General features: G+C 42.1%; 1 protein-coding gene across 2 annotated transcripts in view; it reads left to right on the top strand.

Moving 5' to 3' along the window:
* Positions 1-27256, top strand: part of LOC138655113 (ovochymase-2-like) — a 174045-nt gene that overhangs the window by 143809 nt on the left and 2980 nt on the right. Inside the window, exons 21-23 of one of the 2 annotated variants that reach the window (XM_069743553.1) lie at positions 7837-7919; positions 8586-8680; positions 13384-13634. In XM_069743553.1, coding sequence (XP_069599654.1) covers positions 7837-7919; positions 8586-8680; positions 13384-13634 — 429 coding nt within the window. The remainder of the gene's footprint in view (positions 1-7836; positions 7920-8585; positions 8681-13383; positions 13635-27256) is intronic. The other variant, XM_069743555.1, reaches the window with a different exon arrangement.

The following is a 27256-nucleotide window of genomic DNA, read 5'->3' as shown; positions in this document are numbered from 1 at the left end:
CCACAGATCTGTGGATGCAGGCTTGTGCAAATCATACGGTCTCTTCACATAATCCCACACAAACTCGATGATCAGATCAGGGCTCTCTAGAAGCCATACAGTGGGTACGGAAAGTATTCAGACCCCTTTACATTTTTCACTCTTTGTTTTGTTGCAGCCATTTGGTAAATTCAAAAATGTTTTTTTCCCTCATTAATGTACACTCTGCACCCCATCTTGACTGAAAAAAACAGAAATGTAGTAATTTTTGCAAATTTTTTTAAAAAAGAGAAACTGAAATATCACATGGTCATAACAGTATTTACACCTTTTGTTCAGTATTGAGCAGAAGCACCCTTTTGAGCTAGTACAGCCGTGCGTCTTCTTGGGAATGATGCAGCAAGTTTTTCACACCTCGATTTGGGGATCCTTTGCCATTCTTCCTTGCAGATCCTTTCCAGTTCCATCAGGTTGGATGGTGAACATTGGTGGACAGCCATTTTCAAGTCTCTCCAGAGATGCTCAAGTGGCGTTAGGTCAGGGCTCTGGTTAAGCCAGTCAAGAATGGTCACAGAGTTGTTCTAAAGCCACTCCTTTGTTATTTTAGCGGTGTGCTTAGGGTCATTGTCTTGTTGGAAGGTGAACATTCGGCCAAGTGTGAGGTACAGAGCACTTTTGAAGAGGTTTTCATCCATGATATCTCTGTACTTGGCCACATTCATGTTTCCTTCAATGACAACCAGTCGTACTGTCCCTGCAGCTGAAAAACATCCCCATAGCATGATGCTGCCACCACCACTATGTTTCACTGTTGGGATTGTATTTGGCAGGTGATGAGCAGTGCCTGGTTTTCTCCACACAAACCACTTAAAATTATCACCAAAAAGGTCTATCTTCATCTCATCAGACCAGAGAATCTTATTTCTCATAGTCTGTGAGTTCTTCATGTGTTTTTTAGCAAACTCTATGCGGGCTTTCATATGTCTTGCACTGAGGAGAGGCTTCCGTCGGGCCACTCTGCCATAAAGGCCTAACTGGTGGAGGACTGCAGTGGAACTTTCTTCCATCCCTCTACTGCATCTATGGAGCTCAGCCACAGTGATCTTGGGGTTCTTTTTTTACCTCTCTCACCAAGTCTCTTCTCCCACAATTGCTCAGTTTGGCTGGATGGCCAGGTCTAAGAAGATTTCTGGTGATCCCAAACTTCTTCCATTTAAGGATTATAGAGTCCACTGTGCTCTAAGGAACCTTGAGTACTGCAGAAATTCTGCTGTAACCTTGGCCAGATCTGCGCCTTGAGCTAACAAATTAACACTAAGCCATCAGATAAAATTTAACTTTTAATAAATCAGAAACCTCTACATGTTTCACCATAGCAGATCATCAAGAGGTTGGATGTAAACCTCCGGTGGGATGTAAACCTCCTGATGATCCGCTGTGGTGAAACGTGTAGAGGTTTCTGATGAGCATCCAAAACCATAAGTACCTCTAATACTTACTGCTGTCATGATGATATATCCATGTTATGTGCCTTTGAACCTTTATTTATTCTGGGTCTAATATTATATGTTACTTGCCTATGTTATTTATTATAAAACTGTCCTGTGGATTAGCTGGATTATCAATAGGGATTCCAAGGGACAGCCGTCGAGCGGGGGTGCCATATCCGCTGACAATTAGGGTGCCTAACTCCGCTGCAAGGCAGGAGTTCAATCAGCAGGGAACAGTATAGCGAGGTACTTGTCAATTCTTTTGCACATGTCACTTTATTAGGCTAGGTTCCCATTGCGTTAATGGGACCGCGCTAACGGACAGCATTGCACGGCGAAATTAACGCCGTGCAACGTGTCTGTTAGCACGCCCATTAACAGCAATGGGGACGCGCATCACTAGCGCGTGCCATTTTTGGCACGCGCTAGCGATGTGCCGGTGTTTTGTGGCGCGCCGCGGACGCTGCTTGCAGCGTCCGAGGCGCGCCCGCGGTCCGTTCCCTGCTTTAGCAGATCGGAGATCTGCGAGAGCGAGGACGTTTAACGCGACCCCTTTATATCACATTGCGTTAGCACAATCCGCTAGCGCTAGGCGCTAAACGGATTGCACTAACGCAATCTGAACCTAGCCTTAGTGTCATTTTGTTCACCGCTTTTGCACATCCTTGATTATTGCTGTCTACCTTTATTATTAATCCTTATACGGCATCCCGTTTGCTCCTTTCCTTATATATGCACAATAAGTGGCTGCATGACTCTCCAGCATAGGGTTATCTAGGAGATTTAGGGATAGCCGCCGAAAAGCGGGGGCGCCATCACTCGTTTATTTGTTTCAGGGTGCCAACCTCCACTGGCAGGTAGGCATTGAATGCTGGCGAACTGGTGTAGGGTGAGCATAGCTAGCACGGTTGCTTGTATGGTGATTGATGGTTATATATTTAAGAATTTATTAAAAGTTATTTTATCTGATGGGTTAAGGTTAATTTGTTAGCTCACTCGATTTTTTTACCTTATTAGATTATTGATACAGTAATTTTTCACATCTGTGCCCTGCCACAATTCTGTCTCTGAGCTCCTTGGCCAGTTCCTTTGACCTCATGATTCTCATTTGGGCTGACATGCACTGTGAGCTGTGAGGTCTTATATAAACAGGTGTGTGCCTTTCCAAATCAAGTCCTATCAATTTAATTAAACACAGCTGGACTCCAATGAAGGAGTAGAACCATCTCAAGGAGGATCACAAAGAAATGGACAGCATGTGACTTAAATATGAGTGTCTGAGCAAAGGGTCTGTATACTTATGATCATTTGATATTTCATTTTTTCTTTTTTTTATTAAATTTGCAAAAACGTCTCCATTTCTATTTTTTTCAGTCAAGATGGAGTGAAGAGTGTAAATTAATGTGAAAAAAATGAACTTTTTTGAATTTACCAAATGGATGCAATGTAACAAAGAGCGAAAATTTAAAGGGGTCTGAAAACTTTCCATACCCACTTCATTTATTTTTATTTTACTTGCTTATATAGTGTCACAATATTCTGCAGCACTTTATAGACATTATCGTATCATAACTTCCAGGACTCCTTGTTGACTTTTATGCTGAAAATAGTTTAGAAAGACATTGGCTGTATGTTTAGAGTCATTGTCCTGCTGAAGAATAAATTTGAAGCCAATTAGATGCATTGAAGATGTCATTAATATTGACCAAATTCCCAACTCCATTTGCTTAAATGCAGCCCCAATTTCACAATGAACCTCCACCATGCTTCACTGTTACCAGCAGACTCATTATTGTACCACTGTCCAGCCCTTTAGTGAACAAATTGGCTTCTATTACAACAAAATATTGCAAATTTTGACTCATTGGTCCAGAGCACCTGCTATGATTTTTCTACACTCCAGTTGCTATATTTTCACGCATAGTTGAGTTACTTGGCTTTGTTTCTGTGTCGAATGTATGGTTTTTGGTCACCATTCATCCTTCATAAAACACTTCTAAACATGCTTTTCTAAACAATAGATGGGTGTAGTGGAGTTCTTCCCACTTCTGAGCTGATGGTACTGCTGGACATCTAATTAGAAAAGAAAGTGAGCATAATTTGGCTTTCATCTGCAGCAATAAGTTTTCTTGCAGATCATTGCATCTATGATCCTGATCAATGCATTGCCCATCTCTTGGTATTTCCAATGCTAAGAAATACAGTCATTTATCCATTATGCAATATCATCAAGGGAGACATCTGATTGGCTCCAAATTTATTCTGCAGCAAAACAATGACCCCCAAACATACAGTATAACTAATGTCATTAAAAGAAATATAAATATAAAGCATAAAGTAAAACAAGGAGACCTGTAAATGATTATATGTCTCCTATAAAAGCACTGAGCTCAACAGTCTGCTTGGGATTACAAGAAGAGACAGAAGGATTTGCTCAAGCCTGAATTCACAGAAGATCTGTGATTGGTTCTCCAAGATGTTTAGAGACCGTTACTGAGAAGAATTGATGTTTTGATACTGTTTTGAATACAAAAAGTGGTGTGAGGCAGTGAGGGTCAATATGTGTCCTACAGGACGTGCATAGAAATATTCTAAGCTCGCTCAACAGTATTGTAATTACAGCTACAGCTCTGGTTACAATGTAAAATAAAAGAGCGTGGATTTGGTCAAGCTATTTAACCAAGTCAGACTTAACAAAACCTGACATGACCTTTTTATTTTTTGGAGAGATCTGTAAGATGGTAGTGGGATGGATTTCTCCCTCCATGAAGGGTCTTTGGAGTGGCCCATGCACACGGTTCCCATTTAAAAATTCACTTAAGGTTTGGGTATGTCAGTTTTGATTTACCAGCATCAAAGAAGGCTCTTTGCGGGACAGAGCAGATCACGAGTGATACAGTGGTGCAGTCGCCCACGGCAACAGACTTGATACAGACTGTTACAGATGATCTGGCTGCAATCCGGAGGATAATATTTGAGTTATTTTGGTAAATTTCCAAAATATAGACATTTACGTTGAACTACCATGGGTCACTGCCTCAATACCACACTGTTGTGAAAACCACTGCATTAAATATGGTGGCGAATGTGCGCAGTGTGAACCAAGACATACCCCAAAGAAAGCTGCATGTCCGAGTAAGATGGTCAAGTGAGGTAGTCGTGGGCGAGCTTCTGTTCCCACTCGCTTTGACATCCTACAGACAACTCATGTCCCAGTACTGGGGTGCTGCTGTGTGCGAGGTGCATCACATTTGCTTTAAGGTTGCAGGCCCCTTCTTCTAAGTCTAGGAATCCCTCTTCTGGATCCAGGGCAACAATTAATCCAGGAGACACGAGGTTCAGAAAAACAACCAAACTTTTACTTGGTGAATGGCAGTATTTACAGGCAGATATAGAGGATAAGACCCAATGGGAATCTTCTCCACCACTAGCAGTATATTTGGAGTGCAATTCCTTCCGCCCATGTAGTCAGAGTCCATCTTTCCCTGTAGCTTCACACGCTGAATGCGTCCTAGGCACCCGATGTCCATCTGGAGGTTGCCCCTGGCCATTAGATGAAATTATATGGAAGGGTATTTTTGGCAATCCACTGCTCCGAGTATTAGGCCCACGCTTTCCCTAGCAGCATCTGACTTAGGTCTGCTGCTTCACACACTGCTCTCCACACACTGACTGATTTTGTCCCTTGCTGGACTTGCCACTAACTCTCAGCTCCCCCTCCCAAACTGGGCCAGCCATTACCGTTAACCCTGTCTAAGCTAACTGTAGGCCCAGCGGATATCATCCTTTTATAACATACATAACCATCAAATACATTTAACCCTTTAGAGTGTCAGGGAGCAAACCATCAGCTCCACCACTCCTGCATCTGTGATTAACGTCCCATGGAAAAAGCACTGGTGTCGGGGTATTTTCTCACATGTGGACATGATCTGGCCTTAAAATTAAGTTTACTGGGCTTTATGCTATGTTACCAGTCCCAACAAAATATTTGTTATTTTGTTTATGAAGGCCTTCAGAATTGCATTCACATTATATTTTATATAATGCTGTTGAAACTACATACTGGCTTCTGATTGTGGACCTAAGTTTGGGTGTTCTATATTCAGATAATGGAAAGGTGTTCATAATTGCACTATGCACTTTATTTTGACTTTACACTGTACTTTATCTGTTAATGTTTAGATATCCTCTACACTCTTATTTTTACCCTGATCATTTTGATTTCTAATTGATATCTAACCATATTCACACTTGAATGATCCCCTATCATTGTTGCCAATGCAAATTCAATGCGGTCCTCTATGCTATGATATACATATTCAATTCCACCTGCTGTTTATGTAGGCTTTCCCTGCTATTCTATAGATCAGTTGGTTAGCTTGATTCAACTTTACAGGACTTAGTACGGGACTCTCCCCCACTGCGGGTATCACGCCGGCTCCTGCAAGTTCAGGAGCCTGGAAAAGGGGTACAACACTCCGCTGTGGTCAGTCAGACCTGAGCCCATAGTGAGGGGGTACTGTGGAGTAAGAGTGGAGGAAACCAGTTTCCCTTAAACTGGTCTCATGGACTAGCGGTGCCACCACTATTAGGTGATGGCGGTGCCAAGGTCCAGGACATATGGCAGAAGTGTTAGATGGTAAATGGTAATAGGCTAAGTGGTAAAAAAGTGGTACAATTTTTTTCTCAATACTTTGGTAGAAGGGCATTTTTAAGAAAAAATATAGCGTTTTTTTTTTCAGATTAATGCAATTTAAGGAGGTTTTCTCAAGATCAGTCTTCAGTAGCACATTGTTCCCCGGCCTCCTGCTTGCTGGGGGGAGGAGTGGAGTGCTTCTAATTATTGGCAGTTTGAGATGGCAGAATTGTTGAGATGCTAGTCCAAACTGTGCGCTCTTCAATGCTGCAAGCGGGGCAGCTTTGCCACAGCAGTATTGGAGGAGTGCAGGTGAACAGAAGCACAGAGCATTCACAGTCTATAGAGAACAGCTTTCAAGTGCTGCGTTCAGTGGAGTAACTAGAGTCCAGGGAGACCCAATGCACAATTTTAACCTGGGTCCCCACCTGCATGTTGGTCAGATATATGGGCCCTTATAGCATTCTAGATCCCATAAATACATATGTGTTCACCCTCCATGTAGCAATGTCCCCCATCCTGGCTCATTTTTGTAATCTCCCTCATCATGGACCCTGTCCAGTAATGATGTCCCCATCCTAGACCCTTCCAGTAATAATGCTGCCCATCCTGAACCTCTTGCTGGTATAATGTCCCACATCCTGGTATAATGTTGTATAATGTCTCCATCCTGGTATAATGCCCCTATTCTGGTATAATGTTGTATAATGTCCCCATTTTAGTATAATTTCTGATAATATCCCTGTTCTGGTATAATGGCCTCCATCCTGGTGTTCTGTCCCCATTCTGATATGTCTCCATTCTGGTATAATGCCATATAATATACTAAATCCTGGTATAATGTCCCCATCCTGGTATAATGCTCCTTATCCTGGGCCCCTTACATTCTTGTCCAGCACATTTTAGAAAGAAAGAAACAATTCTACTCCCCTTCCACCGCTCCCATGACATGTGGCGTCCTCTTCTGTATCTGGCACAGGTCTGGCAAACCAAAGTCAGCTGCCAGCCTCTGACTTGCCGGCGACGTGTATAGCAGCACAGGGAGCTGGAAGATCTCTGAACCACAACACATTTCACCTGAATGTGCATCCAAAGATGCACAGCCTGGTGAAATTGGCATTGACAGGCCCCCTCCAACACTGACTCGGTCAACTTTACAAATCGAATCATCTATCATGTTAAGGCAACTGCTTTAACATCTAAAATTGTAAAAGAAACCAAATTGTAAAACGGAATGTCACAAGGTATTGGTTACCAAATCTGAGAACAGTATGATATAGAGACAGAGACCCTGATTCCAGCAATATATCACTTAGAGGGCTGATTGCTGTAGTTATTATAAAATGACCATTTTATAAGCAGGAGATTATCATTTGTAAACCTGTTGCCAAGTACGGTAGTCCTCCATATTCAGGAGCTCTGTATAACCCTCGCCCCAACCACTGATAAATGGAAAGCTGCCAATCAGTGATATAGGCAGGGTTATACAGAGCTCAGCGTTGGCAAAAAATGTGCGACTTTTCAAAGTGTTTAACACTGGATTTCTAGCATAAACACTTTGATGAATTGAAGACCATGTTTCTTGCCCAGTTCTCCATTATTACTTTTGTAGTTTCCTTTTAACATCATCACCGGATTCACAATGTTACGTAATCTAAACATAAAGTATGATGTTTTTCTGAAGTGTAATGTAACACTGCAGTTTACTAACCTATTACCTTGTGTTAGACTGGCCTGCAAACTGTGATCCGCGCTCTTTACCGACCATACCCAGCGACTCCTCACAGCTGATCTGGCAGGCCTCGGTACAGGTAAGCAGGAAATAGTGTTCTGGCTAATAATTCACTTTGACATGACATTGTTTCACTATAAAATATGAGGTGCACATAAGCGCAGTTACAAGTCTATATAATTGTAGACACTCTTCAGGTGAAAATCCAGACTCCATATATTGTAGTATATTGGCAGGGGGTTGTACAATTGATACAATTAGCTATTTAATTTAATCATATAATTATAATAAATCCCCCCATTCCAAAGTCTTTTATAAAGTTAAATAACATTTACAATAGGCGATAAAACCAGTTTTAGTCCTTCAGATATAGATAAAAGATTAGAATGTAATTTGGTTGAAGAATTGTTTCATTATATGTTGCAGTGACACAAGATTTCCACTAGATGGCACCACATTAGCTTCTCTTTTCTGTAGCCTTCCAGTCACAACCCTTGAACAGACATAAAATACAGAATAAAAGTACAATTGCAATTTGCACAACATTAGATATAAAAGAATCTAAAGAAAAGAAAGCTATTTAGTTGTTACTGACATGGCATTAAATCCAGGTCCTCGTCTCATTCGTTTCAGTATAATAAGAACTAGCAGATAGAAAAGAGAGTTCACTGGCGAGTTTTCCCTATTCACCTACATACACACTCGGCTGCTGCCTTTCTCCTACAATGTTTGTGTTTGGTTGCAGAGTCGCTCCAGATCACTTCTACCATTCCATCGCAGATGTGCAGGGTCACTGATCCATTCGCAGTGGATCCTCCTTCCCGCTCATTGTTTAGGCATGTGAGTAATCAAATGTACAGGACGTACTGGCTTGGCATCTCAGGATTTGGCCAGATTCCCTGGCTCCTTGGCTTATGTCATCAAGTAGGATGCACTATAAAGAATAACTCATTTCAGAAAACTTTTCAGATGCCTGATCTAGTTAGATCCAGATACCTAGCACAAGTAGAGCTTTATGGATCCCATTTACTTTAATGAGATCATACAGGGTGTTCACCCTATTAACAAATAAAATGGCGAACATGCTCAGATTTGTTCACTATATTTTTGCTAAAACTCCAATAGAGGGTCCGAGAATAGCCTTTCATGCAGATCGCATTGTGCGATTTGTGCAGGGAAGCGCTCATTTACTATGAATGAGTGCGGCTGTGACTGGCAAATGATGTAACAATCATAATAATACTTTTATTTCTATAGCGCCAATATATTCTGCAGCACTTTACGTTACAGACACTAAAGACATAACGTACAGACAATAAAGACATTACACAGTAAACACCTAATTCAACAGATACCAAGAGGAGTGAGGGTATTTAACAATCTATGAGGAAATAGGGGAGACAAGAAAGGTAAATGGTAAAAAATGCTTGTATTGTACGGCCCAGCGATCAATATAATAAATAGGGGATTCACAAAACGCCGCATGAACCGGTCACCAACCAGTATCTGCATAAGTAGAGATACAAAGTGCTATTAAGTGCATGGAAGGTGTATAAAGGGATGCTACCAGGGACCAGATATGGAGAAAAAATTTCAAAGGATAAAATGGGATTAGTTCCATAAGGCGATAGGCCAGTCTAAAGAAGTGCGTTTTTAGGGCAGGCTTAAAACTGTGGCTATTGGGAATCAATGGAGTTGTCCTGGGTAGTGCATTCCAGAGAACTGGCGCAACTCAGGGGAAGTTTTGAAGACGGAAGTGTGAGGTTCGGATGATAGAGGATGTTAGTTTTAGGTTTGCTTAGGTAGTGGAACTGAGGGTGAAAGATAGAGATCACATGTAAAGTGGTGCAGAGCTGTGGAGCACTTTGTGGGTGAGAGTGATTCGTTTATATTGGACACTGAAGCAGATGGGCATCCAGTGCAATGACTGGCACAGGGTAGACGCGTCAGTGTGGCAGTTGGAGAGGAAGATGATCTTGGCTGCTGCAGTTTAGTAAGAGGGAGACCGATTAGTAGAGTGTTGCAGTAGTCCAGAGGAGAATGAATAAGTGCTACAGTAAGAGGTTTTGCAGAATCAAAGGTAAGAAAAGGTTGAATTCCGATGATGATGTGAAATGTTTTTGAGGTATAGCGGACATGAGCAAGTGATTGATCACATGTGGGGCATGAAGGAAAGATCTGATGAGGAAAAAAACAGGGGCTTGCTGCAGGGAAGTAATGGAAGAACCACACAAGGAAATGGCAATATTGGGTTTGGAAAAGTTAGTAGAGAGAGGAAACATAAGGAATTCAGTATTTGATAGATTCCATTTCAGATAGAAAGAGGACATGATGTTAGAGACAACAGAAAGACATTCACTAGTATTTTGTAATAATGCAGCGGTGATGTCAGGAGACAAGGTGTATAATTGGGGTTCATCAGCATATATATGATGATGAAAACTGAACTTACTGATTAGTTTGTGCAGTAAGGACTTTCTATAGGGAGAAGAGGAGGGGACCTAGAATTGTACCCTGTGGAACCTCAACAGTAAGTGGAAGAGGAGCCAGCAAAAGATACAGTGAAGCAGCAATCAGAGAGGTAGTTGGAGACCCAAGAGAGAGCAGTATACTTGAGCCCGATAGATGGGAGCATAGTGAGGAGAAACCGGGCAAATGCATCAGAGAGATCCAGGAGAATCAGCAGGGAGTAGTGACCATTAGATTTAGTTGGTAGTAGATCATAAAGATTTTAGTAAGGGCAGTTTCAGTAGCGTGTAAAGTGTCAAGAGAGTTATCTGAAAGATAGTGGATTAGACAGGAGTAGACCAATTCCAGATTAGAAATGAAGGGGAAATTAGAGACAGGTCTGTAGTTAACAGTGTAGTTTTGGTCGAGGGATGTTTTTTAAGCAATGGGTATATACTGCCATGTTTGAAAGAAAAGGGAACAATACCAGATGAGAGCAAGGTTAAATATTTTAGTTAGGTGAGTGGGAAAGGGACTGAAGGAGATGTGAGGGACTAGGGTCATTGGCACAGGTAGTTGTTATGAACAGGTGATTCAGAACCACAATGGACCCAGTGGTTAAGAGCACACAAAGTGACCTGATAGTTACTAACATAGGACGAGCTCTGAGACGTGGGAACTCTGCTGACCGCAATCCCCAATCCTATCATACCACACTAAGGGTACCGTCACACTATACGATTTACCTACGATCACGACCAGCGATATGACCTGGCCGTGATCGTAGGTAAATCGTAGTGTGGTCGCTGGGGAGCTGTCACACAGACAGCTCTCCAGAGACCAACGATGCCGAGGTCCCTGGGTAACCAGGGTAAACATCGGGTAACTAAGCGCAGGACCGCGCTTAGTAACCCGATGTTTACCCTGGTTACAAGCGTAAAACTAAAAAAAAAACAAACAGCACATACTTACATTCTGGTGTCCGTCAGGTCCCTTGCCGTCTGCTTCCCGCACTGTGACTGCCGGCCGTAAAGTGAAAGCAGAGCACAGCGGCTGTGCTTTCACTTTCACTTTACGGCCGGCAGTCACAGTGCGGGAAGCAGACGGCAAGGGACCTGACGGACACCAGAATGTAAGTATGTGCTGTTTTTGTTTTTTTAGTTTCACGCTTGTAACCAGGGTAAACATCGGGTTACTAAGCGCGGTCCTGCGCTTAGTTACCCGATGTTTACCCTGGTTACAAGCGAACGCATCGCTGGATCGCATCGCTAGATCGCTAGATCGGTGTCACACACACCGATCTAGCGATGACAGCGGGAGATCCAGCGATGAAAGAAAGTTCTAAACGATCTGCTACGACGTACGATTCTCAGCAGGATCCCTGATCGCTGCTGCGTGTCAGACACAGCGATATCGTAACGATATCGCTGGAACGTCACGAATCGTACCGTCGTAGAGATCGAAATGGTATAGTGTGACGGTACCCTAAAGGTAGCCGTGGAGCGCTCCTGACCAGACCTAGGCGCCTCGGGCACAGCCTGAGAAACTAGCTAGCCCTGAAGATAGAAAAATAAGCCTACCTTGCCTCAGAGAAATTCCCCAAAGGAAAAGGCAGCCCCCCACATATAATGACTGTGAGTAAAGCTGAAAATACAAACACAGAGATGAAATAGATTTTAGCAAAGTGAGGCCCGACTTACTGAATAGACTGAGGATAGGAAAGATAGCTTTGCGGTCAGCACAAAAACCTACAAACAACCACGCAGAGGGGGCAAAAAGACCCTCCGCACCGACTAACGGTACGGAGGTGCTCCCTCTGCGTCTCAGAGCTTCCAGCAAGCAAGAAAAACCAATATAGCAAGCTGGACAGAAAATATAGCAAACAAAAGTAACACAAGCAAAACTTAGCTTATGCAGGGCAGACAGGCCACAAGAACGATCCAGGAGAAAGCAAGACCAATACTGGAACATTGACTGGAGGCCAGGAACAAAGAACTAGGTGGAGTTAAATAGAGCAGCACCTAACGACTTAACCTCGTCACCTGAGGAAGGAAACTCAGAAGCCGCAGCCCCACTCACATCCACCAGAGGAAGCTCATAGACAGAACCAGCCGAAGTACCACTCATGACCACAGGAGGGAGCTTGACCACAGAATTCACAACAGGTAGTAGGGCAAGAAGATGTGAGAAGCCAAGTAACCTCTTCTTCTGTGACCGGTTCAAAGACAGAAGGTGAGCTAGATGGAGTGCAGGAGGAAAGAAAATACATGATATTTGGGGATTGGAAGAAAAATTCCTGCCGGATATGGTCATCTTTTCTTTTAAATAATTGGCAACATCGTCAGTGCTGTGGTTGGTTGTTGGGGTCTGAACTCTTGGACTGAGGAGGAAATTAAAATAACAAAGAGACATTTAGGATTGTTGGATAGTGAGATGGTAAGAGTGTTGAAGTAGGCTTGTTTGGAGAGGTGAATGGCAGTTTTATGTTTTAAGCATAAACTCATAATTTCTGAAATCTTTGAGCAGAATGGATTTTCTCCACTGATGTTCAGTGTGCTTGTAGCACCGTTGGATAAAACATGATTACAGTGTGTACCAGGGTTGTCGCCGTCTGTGCAGAGTTGGGTCTATTCGTAGGAGGTGCAGCTTCATCCAGGGCACTTTGCAGTGTTTCATTTTAATGAAGATACAGCGGCACAATATTTACACAGAGAAGTGCATCATCTTGTAAGCGGGCACTACTTGGTGTAACTGCAGCTAATACTCAGTCTGAAGGTGGGTGATTGGTGACGTGCATAACCGGTAAAGTAGAGGGATATATATACTCCCAACACTGGTATTGAGTATATTGTGTATTTAGTATATGCAGCATTCCACATCAAGATTAAAATATGGCATGATGCCCTTTAACACAATTTGCCACATTGCTTTTATAACAGTAAAGCCACAAAACCCCCCTAAATAAGCTAGCCGCAGTACCCAAATAACAGATACATGCACAGTGTCCCCCTAAATGTATCCTCCACTGTCTCTGATGTCAAATCCAGTGTAATTTTCTATGCAGGCTCAGAGCCTAACTATGTTCTTCTTTGCAGAGACTGGAAGCATAATTCATGGAGGGTATGCTTTTCAACCGATTCTATTGAGACTTGCATTGAAACTGATGCTATCATCAGACACGAAGACTTTGAATATTCCAGTAGTAACGTCTACTTTCATGATATAGCTCTACTGCACCTGTCAGAAAAGGTGTTGAATATACAGCCTGTCTGCTTGCCTTATGCTGAGGAACCCGTTTCATCTGGACAGGTTTGCTACTGGGCAGGCTGGGAAGCTACTAATACAGGTAGAGTATTGTCATTGCTTCCAGTCATATAAAAGAAGCTTCACATAGACTATCTACTATAGACATTATCATATCTATGATAACGCACCATTGTTTATACATGTTGGTATCTAGAAAAACACAATATCACCTGGGTAAAATTCATTATTTTGGCCAGGCAAAGCATAAGGTGTTACGTCTTGGGTAAGGTTTAATGGTGGTCAAGTTTTCTTTCTGAATTGCACATTTTTAAAAGCCTGACCAATAACCTGAAATAATAGAACATAATATTAATAAAAATAGAGTAATAATATAAAAGACCTAAATGATAGCCAATTGCTCAGAGTTGTCCATCTTTCATTTCTCTTGACTACAACCAGGAAAAGACAAAACATGGACGGATTTAGTGTGCCTCCAACAATAAAAATGTATGTAATTTAAAATACACTTAGGTATACAAATATTTGGACAATGACCTAACTTTTGACATTTTAGCTGTTGAAAAAACATATTCAAGATACAGTTATATTTTCAATATGAACTTAAAGTGTAAACTCTCATCTTTAACCCCTTAGCGACCGCCGATATGCCTTTTCACGGCAGCAATTAAGGGTACTTAAACCACAGCGCCGTTAATTAACAGCGCTTTGGAAAGTGTAAAGCACCCCCAGAGTCGGATTTACTCCAGGGTTTCAGCTACCGGGGGTAGCCGAGACCCCAGAAAACATGATTTGGGTCTGTATTTACCGACCTTGGTTTTGTGATCGCTGTTATTAACCGTATAATGGCGGCCGCAAAGAAAAGTCCGATGTCACATTTAATTTCTCTCTCCTCTGATGTGATGCTCCTCGACCCTCCTGCTTCCCCCCTTGGGCACCGCCATATTTTTCCAGGAAGAAAATGGCGGGCGCATGCGCTGTGTGCCCATCGAGATCTTCCGGCTGGCACCCAACAACAATAGGATGATTTTTCCTATTTTCATAGGTTCATTTTGGTTACCGTGATAGACCCTATCACAGTGATCAAAATAAGAAAATCTAATATATAAAGCTGAATGTGTGTGTGTATGTGTGTGTGTGTGTATGTATGTATGTCCGGGATTGGCATCTGCACCGTCGCAGCTACAGCCACAAAATTTTGCCCAGTCACACGTCTGGACCCCGAGAGCGTCATAGGCTATGTTGTGAGGCAAAATTTTAACCCCGTGCTTTCCAATTCACCAAACAATTTTGCCCCTATCTACATAATGGGGAAAAAGTGAAAGGAAAAGTGTTGGAGGCGTCGCAGCTACAGCCACAAAATTTTGCACAGTCACACGTCTGGACCCCGAGAGCGTCATAGGCTATGTTGTGAGGTGAAATTTTAACCCCGCGATTTCCAATTCACCAAACAATTTTGCCCCTATCTACATAATGGGAAAAAATGAAAGGAAAAGTGTAGGAGGCAAATTGACAGCTGCCAGATGTGAGCAAGGGGGACTTAAAGAATGAGAGCGATGGCGCCAAAGAGTATATACCGTACAGTTGCTAAGGTGGGGCCCCGACATGGGATACTCACCACACACGGGGATATGAACACACACACAAAATGCGCCACACACTACCACATGCTTGAACACATTACCCTCAGCACACATTTCACCACAAATACACCAACCTCACCACCTAAAAGTCGAAATACAAAAGTCGCCGCTCAAAACTCGCCACGCGCAGAACTCGCCACATGCAAAAACTAGGCTCTTGCAAAACTCGCCACAAGTGCAAAACTCACCTCATGGAAAACTTGCCACACGCAAAACTTGCACACGCGGAAAAATTGCCACATGCACAAAAGTTGCAACACATGCAAAAGTTGCCTCACACAAAACTTGCACATACTCAAAAGGCACCACACATAAAACTCGCCATGCGCAAAACTCGCCATGCGCAAAACTTGCTGCACACAACTTGCTACACTAACCTGTCACATGCAACTCGACACACAAAAAGTTGCTACATGCATGTTGCCACACAAAACTCATCTCACAAAAGTCGCTACATGCATGTCGCCACACGCAACTCAACACACACAACTTGACAAACGAAACTCGCCCTAAAACACACACAAGTCTGGTATTATCCTTCAAAAATAAAAATCTGATTAATAAGCAGACAAACTACAACAAATGTACCATATAGGAAATACGGCAGCTGTCAGTCACATGACCTGTCTATTATGTGTATGTGTGAGCTAATATAAACTGCCAGGGGGAGGGCTTCCTGTTGGCTGGGGATTTATCAGGCTGCCAATTTAGCTTACAAATACTGAGGTAAAAATACTGAGCAAATAACGTGTGAACGAGGTCTAATACAGGAGGAGATGACACACAAGTATATACTATATACAGGGGAGATGACACACAGATATATACTATATACAGGAGAGATGACACACAGGTATATACTATATAGAGGAGGAGATGACATACAGGTACATATATATACAGGAGGAGATGACATACAGGTATATACTATATACAGAAGGAGATGACACACAGGTATATACTATATACAGGAGCAGATGACCTACAGGTATATACTATATACAGGAGGAGATGACATACAGGTATATGCTATATATAGAAGATGACATGCAGGTATATACTATATACAGGAGGAGATGACACAGATATATACTATATACAGGGGAGATGACACACAGGTATATACTATATACAGGAGGAGATGACATACAGGTATATACTATATATAGAAGGAGATGACATTCAGGTATATACTATATATAGGGGAGATGACACACAGCAGGTATATACTATATACAGGGGAGATGACATACAGCAGGTATATATTATATACAGGAGATGACATACAGATGTATACTATATATAAGAGAGATGACAAACATGTATATACTGAGGTGATGAGGTGAAAATGAGAGGTGTGAGGTGAAAATGAAAAGGTGTGAGTGCAAAATGAGAGGAGTGAGGAAAAATAGTGGAGTGATCAGAAAATGACAGATGTGAGGTTGAAATGACAAGTGTTAGGGGGGAATGAGAGGAGTGAGGGAGAAAATGAGAGGTGTGAGGGAGAAAATGAGAGATGTGAGGGGGGAAATGAAAGATGTGATTGGGAAAATGAGAGGCGTGATGGGAAAATAAGAGAAGTGAGGTGCTATAACTAACCACAGATATTTACTATGCCCAGGCAACGCTGGGCTCTTCAGCTAGTAGTAAATAAACCCCCCCTGTATCACCCCCTTAGTTAGGGAAAAATAATAAAATAAAAAAATGTATTTATTTCCATTTTCTAATTAGGGTTCCAGTTGGGCTAAAGTGAGTTGGGCTAAAGTTAGGGTTAGAGTTGGGGCTAAAGTTAGGGTTAAGGTTGGGGCTAAAGTTAGGGTTAGAGTTGGGATTAGGGTTTGGATTAGCGTTAGGATTAGGGTTGAGATTATGGTTAGGGTTGGGATTAGGGTTAGGTTTGGGATATAAGTTATGGTTAGGATTAGGGTTAGGGGTGTGTTGGGATTAGGATAAGGTTAGGGTTGGGATTAGGGTTAGGGTGTGTTAGGTTTAGGGTTGTGATTAGGGTTGGGGTTAGAATTGGGGGGTTTCCACTGTTTAGATACATCAGGGGGTCTCCAAATGCGACTTGGCTCCACCATTGATTTCAGCCAATTTTGCATTCAAAAAGTCAAATGGTGCTCCCTCCCTTTTGAGCTCTGCCATGCGCCCAAACGTGGTTTACCCCCACATATTGGGCATTAGCGTACTCAGGACAAATTGAGCAACAACATTTGGGGTCCAGTTTCTTCTGTTACCCTTGGGAAAATAAAAAAAATTGGGGGCTAAAAAATCATTTTTGTGAAAAAAAAATTTGTGGAGGTACCGGGGGGGCTCGGGGGACACCATTTCTCTCTCCTGATGAGCTAGATCATATCAGAAGAGAGAGAAATAAATGGGAAACCAGGTTTCTTTTTTGCAGTCGCCGTTATTCGGTTAATAACGGCGATCGCAACACTGGGGTTGGTAAAAACCAACCTGAATCATGTTCTCTGGGGTCTCAGATACCCCCGGTATTCGAGACCTCGGAAATTTTCCGACGGTGCAGGGTGCTATCCATTTATTTCTCAGCCCCATTAAACAGGGGAGAACAACCACAGCAAATATGGAGTAGTCCAAAAAGATCTACCAAGCAGAGATAAGATACAAATTGCCTTTATTGTGTATAATTGGCAAACATTAAATAACAAATATAATATATAAGACAATATGCAAAAAATTATAAACACATGTGCGCACAAAGGGACAATATTTTTTGTACGAGTAAAAACAAATGTAAACAATGATACAGGCTGACCCTTTTATATAAAAGGTATTTTCTATATATATATATATATTCCAAACAAAAAAGCTCACATACCCTCCTACACTGACATATACTGGCCCGAATTATGTATAGTATAAAATCCGCATATATTCCAAGTATATACCCCTTAATGTAAGGTGTGCAAAATATATAATAAAAAATAATTTATATGTGCAAAATAACAAAAAAGTGCAAGCAAAAAGGGAGTACTGAATACAACTATTTAAATATCCTGAATTGTGCAAAAACCACAGAAAGTGCAAAGTGCAGAGGTAAAAAAACGGCAGAGAGCAACCATATACAGATATTGCTCTAAGTAGTGTCAGAATGTGCAAAATCTTAACAAAACGTCCCTTATAATAGGGGAATACAGATTATAATATGCCTCTACCAGTGAAACCCGTTTTGCATTTGTATGGTCCAAATATAACCTAGATCCAGAGGATCAGGGGACCGGATATTGGTCCAGCCGATATGGCACAATGCAGGGAGATATATAGAACCTTTAATGTACCTGTAATGTGGGGTCAGCCGAATCCCAAGAAGGCGCACCCCAACGCGCGTTTCGGATTACTATCCTTCGTCGATAGTAATCCGAAACGCGCGTCGGGGTGCGCCTTCTTGGGATTCGGCTGACCCCACATTACAGGTACATTAAAGGTTCTATATATCTCTCTGCATTGTGCCATATCGGCTGGACCAATATCCGGTCCCCTGATCCTCTGGATCTAGGTTATATTTGGACCATACAAATGCAAAACGGGTTTCACTGGTAGTGGCATATTATAATCTGTATTCCCCTATTATAAGGGACGTTTTGTTAAGATTTTGCACATTCTGACACTACTTAGAGCAATATCTGTATATGGTTGCTCTCTGCCGTTTTTTTACCTCTGCACTTTGCACTTTCTGTGGTTTTTGCACAATTCAGGATATTTAAATAGTTGTATTCAGTACTCCCTTTTTGCTTGCACTTTTTTGCTATTTTGCACATATAAATTATTTTTTATTATATATTTTGCACACCTTACATTAAGGGGTATATACTTGGAATATATGCGGATTTTATACTATACATAATTCGGGCCAGTATATGTCAGTGTAGGAGGGTATGTGAGCTTTTTTGTTTGGAATATATATATATATATATATATATATATATATATAGAAAATACCTTTTATATAAAAGGGTCAGCCTGTATCATTGTTTACATTTGTTTTTACTCGTACAAAAAATATTGTCCCTTTGTGCGCACATGTGTTTATAATTTTTTGCATATTGTCTTATATATTATATTTGTTATTTAATGTTTGCCAATTATACACAATAAAGGCAATTTGTATCTTATCTCTGCTTGGTAGATCTTTTTGGACTACTCCATATTTGCTGTGGTTGTTCTCCCTTGGTATGGTGGTGGTTTCCACTCTGCTCTCCACAGGACGCTAGTCACTGGCATTCACATCAAGATTTTACAAATTTTATTAATTTTATAAATTATTTTTTCTGCTGGTATACGGTGATTGGGGTTTCTGTGGTTGTTATTTAATCCATTAAACAGCAGCGCTGAGGCATAAGTACCCTTAACTGCCGCTGTCAAAAGGCGTAGCGGAGGTCGTTAAGGGGTTAATGGGTTGCTTGGGCTGTTCCCTCGTAAATTCATTATCAGTTAAGTAGGTAAAAGGTTTACAGCTGGTTCCAGGTGTGGGATGTAGAAGCTGTTACTGTGAACCCACAAAATGCGGTCAAAGGAGCTTTAAATTGAAGAGAATAAGACCATCATGAGGCTGAAATAAGAAGAAATCCATCAATGTAATAGAGATGTCAGTGATGGCCAAATCAACAGTTTGATACATTCTGCAAAAAAGAGCGCACTAGTAAGTTTGAGAACTGAAGGGTTTGGACATTCTGCAGAAGACAACAGTGATGAATGATTGCAAAATCATTTCCATGGTGAAGAAAAACTCCTTCAAAACATTAACCCAAGTGAAGAACATTCTCCAGAAAGGAGTTTCAGTATCTAGAAAAAGCACAAAAAGCAAAATTGGGAAAAGCCTCACCATGTAGTATATGTAGAATTGCTCCTTGTTAACACAGCATGGATCCAATACTGTTGACCACCGTAAAAAATTGAGAAAGAAAAGGATCCACCTAGCTGTATGAATAAAAATCTGCAGCTTTATTTCACATGGTTAAAAAAGAGTGTCCAGACAATTAAAAAAAACATGTCCATTCGGACGCGTTTCTGGCTGAAGCCCTTAGTCATAGAATCTGGCATGATACCAGTGGAAGCATTACATTAGCATATAATACATATTAATGAAAAAAACAACTGAAAAATAACAGAATATATACAGGACTACATATTTACAAAAAGACACATGGAAGTTATGCAGAAAAAAAGGGAAATAGAATGTAAGCAACAATGGGAAATGTAAGTGAAATTCTCAAAAGTAAGGTACCGTATATACTGGTATATAAACCGAGTTTTTCAGCACATTTTTTGGTGCTGAAAAAGTCCCCCCCCCCTTTCCCCGGCTTATACTCGAGTGAGGGTCCCAGAAAATTGAGGGGGAGAGGCAGCGGGTCACAGGAGGCAGAAAAAAGAAATGCATGTTCACTAGTTTTGAGCGATACCTTCCGATATCGGGAAATATCGGATCGGATTGGATCGGACCGATACCCAAAAAATATCGGATATCGCCGATACCGATACCGGAAACCAATGCAAGTCAATGGGACACAAATATCAGAATGAAAATCAGCCCTTTCCTTGCACATCCAGTTCCGGAGGGGGGAAGAGTGTGGGTGGTGCGTGGGCGGAGACTGCGTGTCTGTGTGGGACCGTGGGGGGTTTGTGCGGGCCTGCCGGGGGTCTGTACGGGCCTCTCGGGGGTCTGTGCGGGCTGCCGGGGATCTGTGCGGGCCTGCCAGGGGTCTGTATGGGCCTCTCGGGGGTCTGTGCAGGCTGCCGGGGGTCTGTGCGGCCTGCTGGGGGTCTGTACGGGCCTCTCGGGGGTCTGTGCGGGCCTGCCGGAGGTCTGTACGGGCCTCTCGGAGGTCTGTGCGGGCCTCTTGGGGGTCTTTGTGTCTGTGTGCAGGCATCGTCCGATGGGACTACAAGTCCCATCGGGCTATGCCTGCTACAATGGCAGCGACTGACACATTAGCCAATGATGGAACAGTAGTAGTCCCATCATCCGGCTAATGTGTTGACCCATCATCCGGCTAATGTGTTGAATGTAAAAAAAAAAAAAAACACAAACATACATACTACATACATAAAACATAAATACATACATACAACATACTATATACAACATACATACTACATACATACAACATACATACAACATACTACATACATACTACATACATACCACATACATACTGTACAACATACATACTACATACAATACATTCATACATTACATACAGTACATATAGACATACAGTACATATAACATAGAGTACATACTCGCCAACACTTGTCACTTTGTTCCCCGAAGCCAGTGTCATCTGTAAAAAAAATATTAAAATAACAAACAAACTATACTCCCTGATCTGCAGAAATCCACTAGTGTCCCATGATGATCTCCTGTGGAGAACAGCAGCATCAGCTGATGCGACCGCTCTCTAGGGGCTCCAGGAATACAATGACGGGAGGAAGGTATCCTTCCGCACTGTATTCCTCTGCTGCTGTAAAAAAAAATTGTCCCTAGTCTCACTTTTGGCATTGCTGTGTGAGAAAGTTCCCATGCAGATTTTGCCATAAAGTGAGACCAGTGAACTATAGTAACCTCTCAGTGATGCACTGCAGAAGCCATTGTCTCCTGTCAGTGTGTCACTGAAGATCCTATAGAGCAGTGAAATCACCCAATGCCACTGTTCTATAGGGGAGATCGTCATGGGACACTCGTTATTAATTGGACTACGGTGGACAGGTAGTATACGGTTTCTTATTTTACGTTTTTTGCAGGCACTGAAGTATGGTAAGTATGGTTAAATTAAGAATATTAAAATACTTTTTAAAACACTTTTTCTGGCTGTGTCTTTATTTTTTTTAACTCTTTCATTACTGTAGGATTAATAATGGATAGGCGTCTTATTGACGCCTCTCCATTATTAACCCGGCTTAATGTCACCTTACAACAGCAAGGAGACATTAACCCCTTATTACCCCGTATCCCACCGCTACACGGGAGTGGGAAGAGAGGGGCTAAATGCTGGAATTGGCGCATCTTACAGATGCGCCATTTCTGGGGCGGCTGTGGAATGGTATTTGTAGCGGGGGGGGGCCAATATCCACGGCCCTCACTAGGCTATGAATATCAGCCCGCAGCTGTCTGCGTAGCCTTTCTGGCTATAAACTATAGGGGGACCCCACGTCATTTTTTTGGGGGGTCCCCCTATTTTAATAGCCAGTAAAGGCTACACAGACAGCTGCGGGTTGATATTCATAGCCTAGGAGGGGCCATGGGTATTACCCCCTTCTCAGCCTACAAATATTGGCCCCCGGCTGTCTGCGGGAGCCCACGTCGTTTTTTTTCCCGTTTTTTTTCTTTATGTTGATTTATCAACATCGGCCTATCTATGGATATATCTATCTATAGATATATCTATAGATATAGATGTTTCTATCCATATATCTATCTGGCTAATTTCACACATCAGGTTTTTGCCGTCAGGCACAATCCGGCGAGTTTTGAAAAAAACGATCTGTTTGTTTTTTCTGCTGGATCCGTTTTTTCTCATAGAGTTGTATTAGCGCCGCATTGCGCCTGATGGCCTCACGTTTCATCCATTTTTTGCCGGATCCGTCAAAAAAGCGGTTTCCGCCGGACGGAAATCACATACAGAGGAACGGTTTTTCTGTCTGGCGAAAAAACGCACAGCGATGGATCTGGCGAAAAACATATGAAACTCAGATGCGAAATTATGAATCCGGCCTCCGAATCCGTTTTTTTATGCATGTTTCCATTCAAATCATGCACATTTTCCGTTTATTTATTTCCAAAAACTGTATCAAAACTGTGCAAAACCGCCCCAAAAACTGCATCAAAACTGCACCAAAACTGCATCATAGGTTCTTAATTCCCGGTGACTACCTCTTGAAGCTCATCAAGAGACTGCCAAGAGTGTGCAAAGCAGTCATCAAAGCAAAAGGTGGCTACTTTGAAGAACCTAGAATATAAGACATAATTTCAGTTGTTTCGCACTTTTTTGTTAAGTATATAATTCCACATGTTAATTCATAGTTTTGATGCCTTCAGTGTGAATGTACAATTTTCATAGTCATGAAAATACAGAAAAATCTTTAAATGAGAAGGTGTGTCCAAACTTTTGGTCTGTAGTATGTATGTATGTAGTACCGTATGTTGCATGTATGTATGTTGTATGTATGTTGTGTGTATGTATGTTGTATGTAGTATGCATATTGTATGTATGTAGTATGTATGTAGTGTGTATGTAGTATGTTGTATGTATGTAGTATGTATGTAGTATGTATGTTGTATGTATGCAGTATGTATGTTGTATGTATGTAGTATGTATGTAGTGTGTTGTATGTTTGTAGTATGTATATACAGTAGTATGTATGTTGTATGTATGTAGTATGTATGTTTGTGGGTTTTTTTTTTACATTCAACACATTAGCCGGATGATGGGACTACTACTGTCCCATCATTGGCTAATGTGTCAATCACTGTCATTGTAGCAGGCATCGCCTGATGGGACTTGTAGTCCCATCGGACAATGCCTGCACACACACAACCCCCGAGAGGCCCGCACAGACCCCCGGCAGGCCCGCACAGACCCCCGGCAGCCCGCACAGACCCCCGGCAGGCCCGCACAGACCCCCGGCAGCCCGCACAGACCCCCGGCAGGCCCGTACAGACCCCCGGCAGGCCCGCACAGACCCCGCCCGCACACATAGACACGCAGTCTCCGCCCACACTCCGTTATAGTGCATCATTGCATTATGGGAACTTCCGATTCCGGTATTCGATATTGCAAAAATATCGGAACTCAGTATCGGAACTCCGATACCCAATATTTGCAGTATCTGAATGCTCAACACTAATGTTCACTGTATATGGCAGGTGACTATATAGCTTACAGTAATTATCTGTATATACGGTATATTACTAAAGCTGCCCATACACCTTAGATAGCAGTTAGCAGAGCTCTTTATGAGCTGACATCTATCTCTAATTGCCCTCCCTACAGATACAGGTGCTTCTCACAAAATTAGAATATCATGAAAAAGTTAATTTATTTCCGTTCTTCAATACAAAAAGTGAATCTCATATTATATAGAATGATTGCAAACAAAGTGCTCTATTTCAAGTGTTTATTTCTGTTAATGTTGATGATTATGGCTTACAGCCAATGAAAACCCAAAAGTCATTATCTCAGTAAATTAGAATACTCTATAACACCAGATTGAAAAATGATTTTAATATCCGAAATGTTGGCCTACTGAAATGTATGTTCAGTAAATGCACTCAATACTTGGTCGGGGCTCCTTTTGCATCAATTAGGCCGGTTTCACATTTGCGGTTGTGTCCGCAGCGTTTCTGATGCATACATCTGCATGTGTCTTGATTTCATATCTTTAACCTTCGTCCGGCTGAGTAGGTACAATTGTAACTATTCCGTTTTAAAATTGCAAAACTTTTTTTCGAAAAGCCGCAGAGGGCTGAAATTTTTTGACATCTCTGCAGTTTTGGTCCAGAATATATTGGCCAAATTTCAATAAAATATATATGAAGGTACAATTGTACCTCTGCAGCCTGTTAATGTTGTAAAATTATGCAGCCTGACGAAGGTTAAGGTTAAGATTGCAGATGTATGCGTTATTATGCGTTCGCCTGCGTTTCCTTACGCATGCGAATTTTCGCAGTGTGCGGCTGGGCGCGGCTGACGCACCATGTTAGAATTTTTATGGCGGCAAATTTCCGCCGCCATACGCATGCGGACACTTGCAGAAGGAGTGCATCAAATAAACGCATTATAGTCTATGGGAACGCATAGGAACGCAAGGACATGCGTTCGCTTGCGTTCTCACAAGGGTCTAAATACAGAAATCCCATGAGACACTCCCATTGGGCGTGGCTTGTGTCAAGTCTCCTTAAAAAATTTTTTCCTATCAAACGCATGCGCATAAAAAACGCAAATGCATGGGTAAACGCATGCAAAAGCATGCAAACATTGCAATTTTTTTCCATCACGCATAAGCTGATGTGGATAAAAAATGCTGCATTATCATGCATTTTTGCAGGCGTTTGCAGATGATATGCTGCGGACTCAACCGCAAATATGAACCTAGCCTTAATGCATCAATACAGCGTGGCATAGAGGTGAACAGCCTGTGGCACTGCTCAGGTGTTATGGAAGCCCAAGTTGCTTCGATAGTAGCCTTCAGCTCATCTGCATTATTGGGTCTGGTATCTCTCATCTTCCTCTTGACAATTCCCCATAGATTCTCTATGGGGTTAAGGTCAGGTGAGTTTGCTGGCCAATCAAGCACAGTGATACTGTTGTTTTTAAACCAGGTATTGGTACTTTTGGCCATGTGGACAGGTGCCAAGTTCTGCTGGAGAATTAAATTTCCATTTCCAAAAAGCTTGTTGGCAGAGGGAAGCATGAAGTGCTTTAAAATTTCCTGATAGACAGCTGAGCTGGTTTGGAAACTTCACACTAGACCTCAAGCAGCTTGGATTGTGGGCCTCTCCACTTTTCCTCCAGCCTCTGGGACCTTGATTTCCAAATTAAATGCAAAATTTACTTTCATCTGAAATCAACACCTTGGACCACTGAGCAACAGTCCAGTTCTTTTTCTCCTTGGTTCAGATAAGACGTTTTTGGCGTTCTCTATTGGTCATGAGTGGCTTGACACAAGGAATGCAACGCTTGCAGCCCATGTTCAGGATACATCTGTGTGTGGTGGCTATTGAAGCAATGACTCCAGGAGCAGTCCACTCCTTGTGAATCTCCCCCAAATTTTTGGCCTTTTCTTAACAATCCTTTCAAGGCTGCGGTTATCCCGGTTGCTTGTGCACCTTTTTCTACCACACTTTTTCCTTTCACTCAACTTTCCATTAATATGCTTGGATGCAGCACTCTGTGAACTGCCAGCTTCTTTAGCAATGACCTTTTGAGCTTTTACGGCTTACCCTCCTTGTGGAGTGTGTCAATGACCGCCTTCTGGACATCTGTCAAGTCAGCAGTCTTCTCCATGATTGTGGAGCCTACTGGAACAGACTAAGGGACCTTTTTAAACACTTAGGAAGCCTTTGCAGATGTTTTTTGTTAATTATTGTAATTTACTGAGATAATGACTTTTGGGTTTTCACTGGCTGTAAGCCATAATCAACATTAATAGAAGTAAACACTTGGATAGATCTGTTGTGAATTCTGTTGTCGGGCTCCCTCCTGTGGTCATGAATGGTACTTCGGCTGGTTCTGTCCATGGACTTCCTCTGGTGGGTATTTCTGAGTTTCCTTCCACAGGTGACGAGGTTAATTCGTTAGCAGGCTGCTCTATTTAACTCCACTTAGATCTTTGCTCCATGCCACCTGTCAATGTTCCAGTATTGGTCTAGTTCACTCCTGGATCGTTCTTGTGACCTGTCTTCCCAGCAGAAGCTAAGTTCCAGCTTGTATTTCTTTGGTTTGCTATTTTTCTGTCCAGCTTGCTATTTTTATTGTTGTCTTGCTTGCTTGAAGCTCTGGGACGCAGACACCGTGAGTCGGTGCGGAGGGTCTTTTTGCGCCCTCTGCGTGGTCTTTTTGTAGGTTTTTGTGCTGACCGCAAAGTAACCTTTCCTATCCTCGGTCTGTTCAGTAAGTCGGGCCTCACTTTGCTAAATCTATTTCATCTCTGTGTTTGTATTTTCATCTTTACTCACAGTCATTATATGTGGGGGGCTGCCTTTTCCTTTGGGGAATTTCTCTGAGGCAAGGTAGGCTTTATTTTTCTTTCTCCAGGGCTAGCTAGTTCCTTAGGCTGTGCCGAGTTGCATAGGGAGCGTTAGGCGCAATCCACGGCTATTTCTAGTGTGTTTGATCGGATTAGGGATTGCGGTCAGCAGAGTTCCCACGTCCCAGAGCTCGTCCTTTATTATCAGTAACTATCAGGTCATTCCGTGTGCTCTTAACCACCAGGTCCATTATTGTCCTGACCACCAGGTCATAACATAGATCACTCTGTAATGACTCTATATAATATATGAGTTTCACTTTTTATATTGAAGAACTGAAATAAATTAACTTTT

This window comes from Ranitomeya imitator, chromosome 1, assembly GCF_032444005.1.
Source record: "Ranitomeya imitator isolate aRanImi1 chromosome 1, aRanImi1.pri, whole genome shotgun sequence".
Lineage (NCBI taxonomy): Eukaryota > Metazoa > Chordata > Amphibia > Anura > Dendrobatidae > Ranitomeya > Ranitomeya imitator.
Note: the sequence above shows the minus strand (reverse complement) of the source record. Positions and strands in the feature narration are given on the sequence as shown.